We start from the raw sequence: 15,420 nt of genomic DNA, 5'->3' as shown, positions 1-15,420 counted from the left end.
TCTCTCACAAATACCATAGAAGAAATTTGGACATTATGGAGCTTGGATTCAGATCTTGATTCAGATTTTAAACCTTCTACTTATTATCTTAGCTTCTGTGAACACCAATTTCCTCATTTGAAAAATGAAGACAATATTAGACCTTCTACCATTATTGTAAGGATTAGATGGCATGATGTTTGTGGGCCTCTAGCCGCAAGCCTGGAACAGAGTAACTTGTCATTAATGCTAGCTTTGTTATTGCCACCACTTCTATTTTTGCTATTGCTGTTAGAAATCTAAGCCTAGTTCATGAATAACAAGCAGCTAATAATATTTTGAAAAGAAATCCCTGGAAGTACACAAATATGAAGCTGAAAAGTGGCTTTGCCTCAGAAGTAATCAAAACAGCTTTTAATGAAAAGGACAATAATCAGTGTGGACACTAGCTTATTGTGAGTCCTAATGGCCAAATCCATTACAAGTTTGCAAATTTCCATGACTGTACCCATTCTTTTAAAGCTATTTCTAGATATTTCTTCAGTGTTAAAGTTATTCCTTATTTTGTAGCTGACTATAAAAGTACAATCACAATGTTATCTTTCTAAGTATCAACATTAAAGCACACATGTGCTTTGGATCAAAGCATGTCTCTATGTTATATACAATCATCTATGCAGTTGTTTTAAAATGTCGTTAAAACATAAAGTTTATACTCCAGCTTATAGATTTTCTCAGTATATGTGGAATTTTCTATTTTTACCCAGGAACCAGAGCTGAGGATACAGTATTTTAATGAAAGATGTTGTTTTATATCCAGATTCCTGCTGGGTTATAAGTTCAGCCTGGCTACTCAATTTATGAACTTGAGAAACACACCGTAAGCCCTGAGACTCAGTTTCTTCTTATATACAGTGGAAATATTGTGTTTCCTCACAGGATTTTTTGGAATTAACTGTGTTTAGTTCATCTTCTCATTCCTACCTCTCTGCCTGATGTCTAATACTCAGTGTCCTCAAATACATTGCCAGTTTCTCTCTAATTCTTTCCTTAAATGCTTTATTTATTTATTTATTTGAAAGAGAGAGAGAGAGAGAGAGAGAGCGAGAGAGCAGTGGGAAAGAAAGAGAGAGGGGGAGAGGAAGAGTCAGAGGAAAAGGGATTTTCCATCTACTTGTTCACTCCCCAAATGCCTGCAACAGCCAGGGAGACTTAGGCTAGGTTGAAGCAGGCATCAAGTAACTCAATACAGTTCTCCCAAGTGGGTGGCAGTAACCTAATTAATTTTTCCATCAATTAATCAATTAAAGACCTCTTCCTCCAGGCAAAAATTCTGAAAAGCCCCACTTCAGGCAAACTAATTTTGTAGGATTATTTCCAGTGGGTGGGGAAAATAAGGTGGTATGAGCTGCAGATGGTGAAAATGGAAGTTAGGCTTGGCGACATGCACTGATCCTGTTCCAAATAGCATTTCTAAGTGTCTTTAGGCAGCATAGAATAATGTTCATCATCCCAACAATCCCACAAATTGATGGGAACCCAAATTAAACCTTTTCCACCTCCTTGTGTTTTCTAGTTGGAGACAACAAATATTCTGTCCAAAATGGGCAATTTTCAAGAGTTTCATGAATGTATTAAAACATTTCTTACCATAATTTGCCAACTCTAATTTTATAAATATATTAGCTAATCTTTGGATCCCTTCAGGATAGATAAAAAATTCAAATCACTAACAACAATAGCTCTAGGGCCCAGGGAGATCAATATCTTTTTTTTGGGGGGGGGGGGGGTTCAGTGAAAATTGTAGAAAACATTAGAAATCTAGAGTTTTGAAAAGCATTATTCTTTTTAGTTCTTTATATCAGTTAGGAAACATGTATAAATAGAAGAAGGAACTCTGTAAAGTACATACATTTGCTACAAACACTTATTTCCATTACCTTTTGAATTAACAAAATACCACGTATGATTTAAACAGAGCAAAAATGAAACTGTTTCCATAAAGTTTTATGTATTTTGTGATACAAAATATTACAAATATATTCAGTATTTCTGTATTTTTCAGATTTCCAACCCTTTGTGTTACTACCTCTAGAAAAAAGTTTAAGATATATTGTTTTTCCAGTTATAAAATGGATGATTACATAATAATTTATTTGTTATTTATACTACATTTTAGAACATTGAGTGCAAGGTTACCAAAGAAGATGTGCTTGTATCTGATCATATTTTCTTGTTGCTATTTGGTTTTTAAATGAGTTTAAAAAGTTGAAAATAATTCTCAAAAATTGAGAAATAGAGTTGATATTTTTCCAAAGGACTTTTGAAAGTTTTTTTTTTATTATTTATTTTCTTTTTCTTTATCTGAAAGGTAAACAGAGACAGAGAGTCAGACCAGAGAGATAGAGAGTGATCTTCCATCTGGTGGTTTGCTCCCTAAATGCCTACAACAGCCAGGTCTGGGCCAGGCTGAAGCCAGTAGCCCAATACTCAATCCAGGTCCCCCACATGAGTAACATGGACCCCAGTGCTTGAACCACTACCTGCTGCCTTCTGGGTGTACCTTAGCAGGAGACTGTATCAAAAGCAGAGGCAGAACTCCAACTCAGGCATCCCCATATTAGATGCAGACATCCCAACTGACATTTTTATCACTACATCAAACACCAGCCCTACAGAAGTTTTTCTTATTCTGATCCTGGAGAGATTATTACATTTACTGAGACCCAAAGCATTGACTAATTAAAAGAAGAAAGGCTTATGGTGTATCCATTAGATGGTTGCGGTGCTTTGGGACAGAAGAAACAAAGGGAAAAACAGAGATGAGAGAAAATACGGGCTAGATCAGAGTCCTTTCCTAGCGGCCAGTGATGCCAACTTCTAATGTGAAATGGTAACATTGAGTCCCTGTCTGCAGGCCTGCCTGTTTATCTTTCCTCTCTCATACAGGGATGATTTGCGTAGTAACACTAAACACACAGTTCTCACTTTTCCATTTAATGAAGATCAGAATATCAGTTAGTATGCAGGTTTTTTCACAACCACTTCTTTAGAGACTGAATAAAGGAAACAAAAATCACAACAAGCCCAGTCTTGCTTATGTGGGATGGAGGAATAATTATGTAGTTACAGAATCAAGATGGAGACAAGGAGTAAAACTAACTACTTTACTTAATGATAAAGAAGGTCTTTCTTGTTGGCCAGCAGAACACACACACACACACACACACACACGCACAAGTGGAATGCTGCTTCCCAATGTTCATGCAGAGATTGTTGCTCCTTCCCTGAACACTTACTCATATTTTCACAGACGCTACCCTGGATGTCATTGCCTCAACTTTGGATCATGGTTTGTGTTTTCCTTCCCGGCTGCCATTATAATTCTACTGTTGACCTGGGTCTGGCTCCAGTGGCTTTTCCTAGGATTCAAGTAAGCATTCCATACAAATGTGTTAATAATGTTGTCTAGGTTCCAGGTTCTTAGTTCCTTATCCAGTGTTTTTCATGTATGTTGTGCATGTTGCATTTCAGCATTTTTCTTATCCATAAAAGGATACATACAAATATGTATTTTAAAGATAAGCTAGAATCTCATTCAAATAACTTTTATGGTAGAGATCTGTAGAAAGCAAATACATCAAGGCATCCTTTGAATCCCAAGCCAGTGAGGTATAAAGAGACCAGAAGGGCATAAGAAGCACATTGTGATGAGGACCAAGGTTATCTTGCTAGAGTAGAATTTTAAAAGCTTTTGCTACTGCACTTGGTTTAATGGGGGACTTCCTTGGGTTATTGGATTACTTTTAACTGTAACTATAATTTGGGTTATTGGATTACTTTTAACTGTAATACTTCCTGTTTCATGCTAACACCAAGACTGATAGCAATTTCAAACTATGAAACATAATAAAGATCTGAGAATATTCTCTGTGGAAAGAATACTGGATTAGGAATCAAGACACCAGGTATAAAATTGTAGCTTTCCAAGTCCTCACTCAATCTCTCAGTGCCTTCAACTATAAAATGACAGAATTGATTCAGAAGCTCAGTAAGATCACTTCTAACATGGATAGGCCCAAGTTGAATGCTTAGAAGTGGAGGTAGGAGATGCTGATCAATAAAGTACTCCTGATGTCACTGAAATGTCAAATGCACATAATCAAGAGAATTTCAGCAGAGTACCTTGTCTGAAAGTGAAGCTGGTATTTTGTAAGTCCCAATGAGTTACATGATTTAGATGACTACCAGCACTGAAAATTACAAAGGGATCCTCAATAAAATCTAAAATGCAACATTATAAATTCAATGCATTTAACAATACTCCAAAAATAAAGAGGAAATAGCAATATAGCAAACCTTGAGAATCTTTTTCCCTGAAAAAAATGAAGCAATTCAAATTCATTTTTATAGGGTTTGTTTAAATAATTTCAAGGACCTCTGAGTAAAACAGCATGTTACCTACCATGCCTGGAAGAGTGAAGTCAGCTATTTATACTTCCTTTGAAAAACAAACACTACCTATGGTTAGATGCGGTTTCATGCCTGTGCCCACATTTTCCAAGCCAAATAACATAAGAACTGACATTTCTCCATTTTGATTCCTCTTCCTGGTTTTTCTCCAGAATTGTCACAATTCTGTTAGTACTGGGAAGATGATTCTGACGATTAAAAAAAAAAAATTCTATCCAGATTGTGAGAGCAGCATGTGGCACCTCCTGCTGAAACAAATGTGTGGAATGTCACTGACTTCAGCAGGTGGGCATCAGTGTGGAGAGGCCAACTGCATACTAAGGCTCCCTCCCAGGAAGCCCAAGCTTTTGGGGGTCAGTTCAACTGTTCGGGCTGCAATGCAGAGTAGAAAGGATAGCAATCCCAAGTCAATGGGGAAAGTATCCAGTACAGGCCCACATTTGTTTTCACTCTTTGTTGCTGCATATAATGACTTTATAAAAAACATGGGTAACCACTTTCATTATTTTAAAATGCCCTACCACCTAAAAAGGAGAAAGAAGACATAAAGGGTAGCTTTCTAAATGCATTCTCTATGAGGAAAAGGATACTGTGAAGTACCTGTTAGGCCAAGTCCATAAATCATGATCAACGGCATGCTTAAACAATCCTCCTGTTGTCCACTGTTGGTTAGACATGGCACAGCTCCATGCTCCAGCTTAATTTTTTTGTGTGTCCTTTTTAGTCTGCCAGGGAGTTTACCTCGAGAGGTTTTAGATCGACAAGCAGAAATCATCAGCCATTCCACTGGCAGGCTACCACACATTTTGATTAGTGTGTTGACTGTTAACATAGTTAACTCACCCATTATAAATGACCCCAACATACTTGGAAAGAGAAGCTCATCTATCAGTACCACTGAACTTATTTAAGCGGAGAGGTTGATACATTGTCATATGCTTCATCAGTTCCTTCGTGAAGGCATTAACCCCCATTCCAAGCAAAGCCAATTTGGCTTTAACTATTTATTCTCTACCACCAAAATGACAAAGAACATATTCATTTTCATAGATGGAAAATAATTTCTAAAGATACTCTTTTCATATCTTTTTCTAAAGGTATATTTCAAGGTGGATCATAGATTAGTTTCTTGTAATAGATAGCAGTATTAATGTTTTGACAATGGGTAAAACTTCAAGACTAGCACTAGACAGTAATGTAATTTAAACTAAAAATATTTATGCCTTGATCATAAATCCAAAAACATATATCTAATTACGTTCAGTAGCAAGATGCATGCATGAGAATTATTATGAATGTATGTAATGTATAGCTTCATAATAAAGGGAATTTGGAAACAGAGGAAGACCAATTACTTAAGCTGTTCCAGGGATTGTCTTCCTAATCAGACACCAATATGAACAGTAATTCAATGTACCAAGTCTTCTTCACAAAAGCCAAGGAAGCCAGGTGACATACCACAGTGCTTGGCTTAATATAATAAAAAGCAATTGAATGGAAGAAAACAAGAATGAAAGAGTTTCCCATACCTCCCCTTTCACAGCTCTAAGAAGTGGAACATAGTGAAAGAGAGGCCTTACCTCTTTCTTGGAAGAGGGAGAGGGAATTAGATCCTGACCTCAGACTTAAAACAGAGTTTCAGGCCCACCATGATTAAAAACAGTACCAGAGAGGGCACCATGGTCACTGCATCAGGCTCATACCTGCAGACTGAGGCTTAATTCTCCTTTGCCATGATGCTCAGGGAGGCATCCAAAACCATACCCCCAAAATACAGCAGACAATGGAGCAAGACTTTACCCCTGGGAGTGAGGCAGGAAAGGGAGCTTATGATCTTGCCTTGAAGTTTGGAGCCAGTCCTACTGCTATTATAGCTAGCATGAGATAAAGCTCAAATGTCTTTACCCCAAACTAGTGTTCACAGACACAGCTTATGTGAGTTTCTCCGCAGCAGGAGGAGACCTGTGTCCCAGTAGGACATTATCATTTCAGTGTATATCACTTCCAGCCTCATGTGGGTCAGATGTACACCCATGAGATTGCACAATGCCTGGTTACTCTGACACCCAGATGTGACCCAACTTAATTCCAGTCTGGCAAACAAAGAGCTACCTTTAACTCCCTTCTTCCAACCTTGGGGAGACAGCAAGAACAACAAAGCTGAATCTTGAGACTCAGTGATAGTCTATAAACTCAACACTGCACAGATCCTAATTGTCCCAGTCCCTAGGTCAACGTCTCTGGACAGGTGATCTAGACTTGCTGCAGTGTCAGATAGAAATCTGGACACTGGTGGTATGGATTTGTTTTGGCATATGTCACTGCCTGCTTCACATGGGCCTGATATGTACCTACAAGATTATATAGGATCTGATGACCGTGATACTCAAATGTGACCTCATTTACTACCCAATGGGGCAGAGAAAAAGTTGCCCTTATTATCCCCATCCCAAACTTGGGTAGACAAGACAGAACCAAAGAACAGTGCCTTAGAATGCAGTTCTGAGATAATAAAACCCAACCTTGAGAAGATCCTACTGGTCACCACCCCTAGGCTATTACCTGTGGATGGAGACTGTGAACCTGCCTCAGTGCCAAATGGAGTCTTGTGGCTCCACTTGATCATATTTACATACTAGCCAGTTGGTTATACTAGCCTTGGGCTATGCATCCTTCTCAGTAGCACATATATCTAATCCCCAGGAAGCGGCTTGTAGGAATCATTCATAAATCATTCTCCAGTTCATTTTAAGCAACACACGAACTATGAATGAATTTGATGCAAGAATCAGCATGTGATATCCTCTAGGAGTGAAAGAGTGACAGCAAACCAATAGTGGGCTTGCAGCAAATGTCTACTTGGAGGACAGTCTTGTGCTGAAATAGCAGGAGTGCTCACAGGCTTAGAGAAAATAAGTGAGATGAGTATAATTTTTGGAAGGACACCCACAGATTAAGATGAACAACAAAGAACAGAAGAGAATAGCTGATCCTTCAATACACGGGTGACTATACATGCCTTCAAGCATTAAGAACTTTCAGGGAAACATCACTTCACTCAACAAGCAGAAACAAGTACAGAAACCAACCACCTAGAAAGTGGCTTTTCAGCTGCTCAAATGCAGAATTTAAAATAGTTATTGCTAGGAAATTTGAATAACTTCAAATGGATATAGAGAAATGACTTAATATTATAATAGATTTGACAAATGGAAGCAATTTTAAGAACTGAACAGAAATCCACCAACTGAATACTGCACTAAGCAAAAGTTAAATTGCAGTGGAAGGCATCAATAGCCAAATAGATTAAACAGAAGAAACAATCATTGGGTTTGAAGACAGGCAGTTTGAAAATGCATAGTCAGAGAAGGAAAAAGAAAAATGAATCAAGAGGAATTAAGAAAGTTTAAGGAATATTAGGGCAGCACAAAAAGACCAAATATACTAGTTATTGGGACTCAAGAGGGATTTAAGAATATCATAGAAATAGAAAGCATATTCAAAGAGATAATAATGGAAAGTATCCAAGCCTAAAAAAGATACAACTATCCAGGTATAGGAAGGTCAATAATCAGATTCAGCTCAATCAAATTTATCCCTAGATATATTATAATCAAAATTTTCCAAGGTTAAAATAGAGGATTCTCAAAGCTGAATGAGAAAAAAAAAAAAAAAAAAAAAAAAAAAAAAAAAAAAGGCACCAATTTGCCTGACTACAGATATCTCAGCAGAATGGAAAACTACAGAAATGCAAGAACTTACTTCTGAACAACCAATGGGTAAAGGAAGAAATTAAGAAGGAAATTTAATATTGACTTTAATGAATGAAAATGGAAAAACAAGCTACCAAAACTTACAGGACATAGATAGACACTACTAACAACAATGAATGCCTACAACAAAAATCGTAAGGATGTTAAATGAATAACTTGTTGCTGCTCCTCAAGGAACTGGAAGAGTAAGAACAATCAACCCCAAAATTAGTAGAAGGAAAGAAATAATAAAATTCAGAGCATAAGTAAATAAAATTGAAAATTAACCAACACACACCAAAAACAATGAAACAGGGAACTGGATCTTTGAGAAATTAAAATTAACAGACTAAGAAAAAAGAGGCATGATTCAAATGAGTAAAATCAGAGATTACAAGGGAAACATTATAACCAATACCACAGAAATACAAATGATTGTTAGAAATTATTGACAATTATAAAGCAAAAATTTGATGGCCTAGAAAAAAATGGGCAAATTCCTAGACACATATATCTTACCCAACAATAATTGAATCATAAAGAAATAGAATACCTCAATAGAGGAAAAAAATTCACAGGATTTAGTCAATAACAAAAAACCTCCCATTTCAGCAATGTCTGGGACCAGATGGCTTTGCTGATGAATTCTACCAAACACTTAAGGAGGAATCAACATCAATTCTCCTTAAATTTTTCCAAAAAATAGAAGAGCAAAGAGTTCTTCCAAACTCATTTTATAACACCGGCATTACTTCAATAACAACACCAGACAAAGGCACAACATAAAAAGCTACAGGACAATATCCTTGATGGATATAGGTACAAAAATCCTCAGCAAAATACTGAATCCAACAGCATATTGAAGAATTAATCATGGGGCAGACATTTAGCTTGGCATTTAAAATGCTGACTGGGATGCCCACTTGTAATCCCTAGATGCCTGGTTTCAAATACTGGCTCCATTCCTAATTCTAATTTTCCACTATTGCACACACTGCGAAGAATTAGGTCATGACCCGCATAGATGAGTTCCTGCTATCCACGTGGGAGACCTGGACTGAGTTTCTAGCACCTGACTTCAGCCTGCGCTCAGCCCTAGCCATTACAGGCATTTGAAAAGTGAATGAGCATCTAGAAGCATGTGCTCTCTCTTAAATAAATAATTTTTAATCTTAAAAAATACTATTTACCGTGATCAAATGTGATTCATCCCAGAATGAATGAAAGATTCAACATACATAATTAAATAAACATGAAACACATCAACAAAATGAAGCACAAAAATCACATGTATATCACAATATATGTAGAAAACATATTGGATAAAATCTGATGTCCCTTTACGGAAAAAAGAAAAAACCCTGACCAAATTAGGCATAGTGGAATTTACCACACAGGGCCCATAAATAGCAAGGCAAAAACTAACATCATACTGAATAGGAAAAATCTAAGATCCAGAACAAGAAAAGAATGCCCATCTTCAACCCTTTATTTAATGGAGTACCAGAAATCCTAGTCAGAGAAATTAGGCAAGAGAAAGGCATAAACGACTCCTAAACTGGACAGAAGGAAGTCGAATTATTACTGTTAACAGATAGAAAACTCCAAAAACTTAGTCAGAAAATGATGAAAAGTAATTTATGGGTTCAGAGAAGTGACAGGATACAAAGTCAACATGCAAAAATCAGTGGTATTGTGATACAGCAGGAGCAAATTCTCTGAAAAAATAAATCAAGAAAACAATCTCATTTTCCAATAGCTACAAAAAAAAAAAGCACTAGGAATAAATTTAACCAAAGAGGGAAAAGAACACTAAATGGAAACTGCGGCACCGAAGAGAACACGAGGAAAAGGAAAGACATCCATGTTCACGGATTGGAAGAATCAGTATCACTAAAATGTCCCGCTACCTGAAGTGATTTACAGATTCAATGCAATTCCAATCAATTTCCAATGGCCTTTTTCACAGAAATAAAAGGATCAGTATTAAAAATTATGCGGAACCACAAAAATCCTGAATAGCCAAAGCATTCTTGCACAAAAAGAACAAAGAAGGAGGTAGTAAACTGCTTGACTTTAAATTAGAAAACTGCAGTAAATAAAACAGCATGATTTGGCATTTTAAAAACAGATTTATGGGCCACTGGAATCGAATAGCAAGCCTAGAAGAAAATGCACACATAACTTCTTGAATAAGTATTTAATAACTTTTGACAAATAACTTTTGACAAAGATGACAAGAACATGCATGGATCACTTGGTTAATCCTCTGCCTGCAGCACCAGCTGGGTTCTAGTCCTGATTGCTCCTCTTCCAGTTCAGCTCTCTGCTGTGGCCTGGGAAGGCAGTAGAGGATGGCCCAGGTCCTTGGGTCCTGCACCCACATGGGAGACCAGGAGGAAGCACCCGGCTCCTGGCTTCAGATTGGTGTAGCTCTGGCTGTAGCAGCCATTTGTGCGGTGAACCAACGGAAGGAAGACCTTTTTCTGTGTGTGTCTCTCTCTCACAGTCTAACTCTGTCAGAAAGAAAGAAAGAAAAAGAAAGAAAGAAAGAAAGAAAGAAAGAAAGAAAGAAAGAAAGAAAGAAAGAAAGAAAGAAAGAAAGAAAAAAGAAAGAGTAAGGAAAGAACATTCTTGGGGCTGGCACCGTGGCTTAGCCGGTAAAGCCACCACCCACAGTGTTGGCATCCCATATGGATGCTGGTTTGAGTCCCAGCTGCTCTCCTTCTCATCCGGCTCTCTGCTATGGCCTGGGGAAGCAGTACGAGATGGCCCAAGGCCTTGGGCCCCTGCACCAGTGTGTGAGACCCGACCTGAAACCTTGAAGCTACTGGAAGAAAGCATAAGAGAGACACTTTAGGGCATTTCAAATATCCAGGGATTTATTTTTCTTGATCAAATCCCAAAAGCCCAAAATCAAAAGCTGAAATATACAAATGAGATTTCATCAAACTAAAGAGCTTCTGCCTGTAAAGCAAATAATTAACAGAGTGAACCCCTATAGAATAGGAGATACTATTTTCAAGTTATACATTTGACAAGAATATAAAGGGATTGAAGCCAATGGTGAAAGAACCCTGAATAACCCAATTTGAAAATGAGGACTATATGTAAAGTTATTTTTAAAAGACATAAAGATGATCAAAAATATATGAAAAGAATGTTCAACATAACTAATCATTAGAGAAACACAAATTGAAGCCACAATGAAATATCAACTCATTCCAGTTAGAATAGCTATTGTCAAAAAGACAAAAGATGAAAGTGCTGACAAAAATATGGAGAAAAGGAATCCCTGTCCACTGTTGGTGAGTATATAAAGCACAGACATTGTGGAAAACAGTATAGAGGATCCTCAAGAATCTAAAAATAGAATTACCATATAACACAGCAATCTCACTATTGGGTGTATATCCAAGGGAATAAAATCAGTCTGTCAAAGAGACATCTGCACTCTCATGTCTGTTACAGTTCTGTTTACAATAGTCAAGAAATAGGAACAACCAAAGTACCCATCCACTGGTTACTGGATAAAGGAAATATGTTACATATACACAATGGAATACTGCTCAGCCTTGAGTAGTATTTGTGGGATATTGTCATTTGCAAGAACAAAGATGGAATTGGAGGTAATTAGATTAAATGAAATACACAAAACACAGAAAGACAAATAGTACATGAGCTCACCTATATGTCATCTCAAAAATTCATATCATGGAATTTGAGAGGAGAATAGTGGTTTCCAGAAGTTGAGGAGAGCAGAGGGGAGTGATTGATGGGGAAAATGTTGATAAATGGCTGTTAAGTTACAGTTAGATAGGAGTAATAATTCTGATGATCTATTGTACAATACGGGGATTATAGATAACAATTATATACTGTATGTTTCTTTGGATATAACACTCTGTATACATACGTAGAAATATTACATGGTACTCCATAAATGCAGACAATTTTTATTTATCAGTTAAAATTTTTCAAATTATTTTAGGAGTTAATAAATATAATTATCTTAAAATATTTTAAATATAAATGTTTCCTGGAAAATATGTCCCCAAATGTCATGGATTTTAGCTGTGTTGGACATTAAACAGCCCACTGAATACAGCAAAGTTACCATAAATAGTCCACAAATATCTAACAAAAAAGAATTGAGGGTATTGGAAATTTTGCTGTTTCAAAGGGAACCCCAGCCCAAGCAAGGTTTTACAGCAGAGTAACAGGGAAGAAAACACAGCAAAACATCTCATGTGTTTCTATGTGATAACTGCCCTCTCCTTGTGCCATCCTTACTCTTTACTCCCTCATAAGTACTCTGTTCACCCCAGTGATTTTACAGGAAAAATTCTCCCTGCTGCTTCTTTTTTTTTTTTTTTTTTTTTTTTTTTTTTTTTTTTTTTTTGACTGGCAGAGTGGACTATGAGAGAGAGAGACATGACAGGCAGAGTGGACTGTGAGAGAGAGAGACAAAGAGAAAGGTCTTCCTTTTCCGTTGGTTCACCCTCCAATGGCTGCCATGGCGGGTGCATTGCTGCCAGCACAGCGCACTGATCCGAAGGCAGGGGCCAGGTGCTTCTCCTGGTCTCCCATGGGGTGCAGGGCCCAAGCACTTGGGCCATCCTCCACTGCACTCCTGGGCCACAGCAGAGAGCTGTGCCTGGAAGAAGGGGCAACCGGGACAGAATCCGGTGCCCCGACCAGGACTAGAACCGGGTGTGCCGGCGCTGCAATGCGGAGGATTAGCCTATTGAACCATGGCGCCAGCCCTCCCTGCTTCCTGTACCTACACATAAACTAACTGAGCTGCTCACATTCAAGATATAAGCCATAGGAACTTTGTCCCTTTGCCATTTATTTCTTCCTCTGGAGGGATTTGGTTTTTTGCTCTACATCCAGAGCAATGATTCATAAAAACTGTTCAAAGTTTGGAAGCAGTGGACTTCAGGACAGAAAGATTGGTCACAGGGGAGAGAGATCACAAACCACTCAGGTAGAAGCAATAAAGAGTGGAAATTACTACACACACAAAAAAAATCTGGAAGATTATCATTAGGATATAGCAATGGAAAAACAAAAAAATGTAATAGAATGCATTTACTTCTGAATATAGACCTAATATAGACTCTGACCATGATCAATATATGTGACTTCCCAGCCCAAGTTAGGTACAGCTCAAGTTAGGTACTTTGTGAAAATGGATGAATCTGACTCCAACTGGCTCAGAAAGTTGTCAAAGGTACTGTTGAATTTATAAAACAAGCATTCACTTTGTATACCAGTGTTTAAAGATACTGGGCCAAACAAAACATCCTCCATGGCTCTATCCCTGTCCCTGCCATCTACTAATCTGTTACCTAACAAGTGCAATAAATTAACTTCAAGATATATTATAAATATACAATAAATGTATTTTAAAATAAAATAATTGAATATATAACAAAGTGCTCTTGAGAGATGAGTGATGCATGGCAGAATTCTAATGGTAAAAAAGGACTTGGAAAAAATAATCAGTAGATGACGTCAGGAAAAATATGCAACAAAAAGTAAGCAGTGAAAAGTGAGCAAGGAAAAGAGGAGAGAGGACAATCAGAGGGGATGGAGGCATTGATGAAAAACACAGATTTCCTTGAAGTGAATGGAATGGGAGAGGGAGCAGGAGATGGGAGGGTTGTGGATGGGAGGGAAGTTATGGTGGGAAAAAGCCACTGTAATCCAAAAGCTGTACTTTGGAAATTTATATCTATTAAATAAGGTTTAAAAAAAGGAAAAACACAGATTCCTACAATCAGTGAGAAAACTCATACTTTATGGAATTTTCACAACAATCTTTGGTAAAACAGGGTTGTGGTGAAGGACAACTTTGATTAATAGACTTAATTATTCTTTTCAGTTTCAAAGAGATGTTCAAATGTGGCAAAACCAGAACAGCCAAAGAAAAAGCTTGTGCTAATGTGATTAAGGAAGAATACCAAAAGCTTGGACCAATGAGGTAAGAAATACACGTCCTTGCAAGTGCATGCACGCATACACACACACACACACACACACACACACACACAGATACGTGCAGCTTATACCACAAGTAGTTTCTAAAAGAAAGAAAAAGAAAAGAGAGGGGGGGCAATTATCTACAAGGTATTTACAACATTTGTTCAGGGCCCCCAATTCACCAAGATTTTGAATATAACAAAACATGGCAAAATACATACCAATGGCCCACTAAAATTTGCCAAGCAGAAGGAGAAGCAGCTGAGAGTTCCCACAAAGCAGAAAGGGTCTTTGCCACGGGTACTGATGCTCTCCAATTATTGGCATACCTAGTTCTCATCAGGGTTGAGAGCTTTGCTAAGGTTGCTCCTGACAACAGCTCGTGTGGTTTCTACAAATGTCCTGAGAAAATGTGAATTGATAGCATTGGAATTTCTCTACAGGTATCAAGAAATTGTGACCTTGGTGCTCTTCATTATAATGGCCCTGCTGTGGTTTACCCGGGAGCCCGGGTTTATTTCTGGTTGGTCTGTGCTTTTTTCACAGTAAGTGTTATATGTTATGTCTACTGTTCCTTCCTGTTTTCCACTCTGCTTCCCTCTTAGGTGCTGCCTATGAATCTGAAAAAATGAATGATATTTTTTTCTTCCCTTCCCATGAATATATTTTTAAATTATTTACTTGTTTGAGAGAGAAAGGAGAGAGGTAGAGAGTGAGAGAGAGAAAGAGCGAGAGAGAGAGAGAGAGAGAGAGAGAGAGAGAGAGAAAAGGGCAATGTCTCCCATTAGCTTGTTCAGACCCAAATGCCTTCAGCAGCCAGGCAGCCAAGAACACCATCCAGGTATTTCATGTGAGTGGCAGGAACCCAATTGCTTGCCACCATCTGCTGCCTCCCAGGCTCTGCCTTAGCAGGAAGCTGGAACTCAGAGTCGAGTCGAGAACTGACTCTGATAAGGTTCATGAAAATCTTAACTGTTAGGTTTAACACCATGCCCTGAAAAGATAATTTTAATTTTCAAAAAAAAGGAAGGCATTGTAGGGAATTAAATTTATGATGAGACAACAAAAAGAATAATAATGCAGCTAAAACCCAGGACCCATTACACAAAGCGAGTCCCATCCGTTCAAAAGCAGAAAGGTAATGTGCAGACAGCTCGTGCTCTATGCAGTTAGAAGTAGAGTTGTGGGAGCTGCACTGCTTGGGATCCAGTTCCGGCTCTTTCGCTTG

The 15,420-nt window shown here is 37.9% G+C and overlaps 1 protein-coding gene across 1 annotated transcript in view; it reads left to right on the top strand.

The window, feature by feature from the left end:
* The window catches only part of SLC13A1 (solute carrier family 13 member 1), a 90,669-nt gene that overhangs the window by 55,223 nt on the left and 20,026 nt on the right, over positions 1-15,420 (top strand). Inside the window, exons 8-10 of the mRNA XM_008258262.4 lie at positions 3,293-3,412; positions 14,095-14,193; positions 14,636-14,737. Of these exons, the coding sequence (XP_008256484.1) occupies positions 3,293-3,412; positions 14,095-14,193; positions 14,636-14,737 (321 nt within the window). The remainder of the gene's footprint in view (positions 1-3,292; positions 3,413-14,094; positions 14,194-14,635; positions 14,738-15,420) is intronic.

This window comes from Oryctolagus cuniculus, chromosome 3 (assembly GCF_964237555.1).
Source record: "Oryctolagus cuniculus chromosome 3, mOryCun1.1, whole genome shotgun sequence".
NCBI classification, from domain to species: Eukaryota; Metazoa; Chordata; class Mammalia; order Lagomorpha; family Leporidae; genus Oryctolagus; species Oryctolagus cuniculus.
Note: the sequence above shows the minus strand (reverse complement) of the source record. Positions and strands in the feature narration are given on the sequence as shown.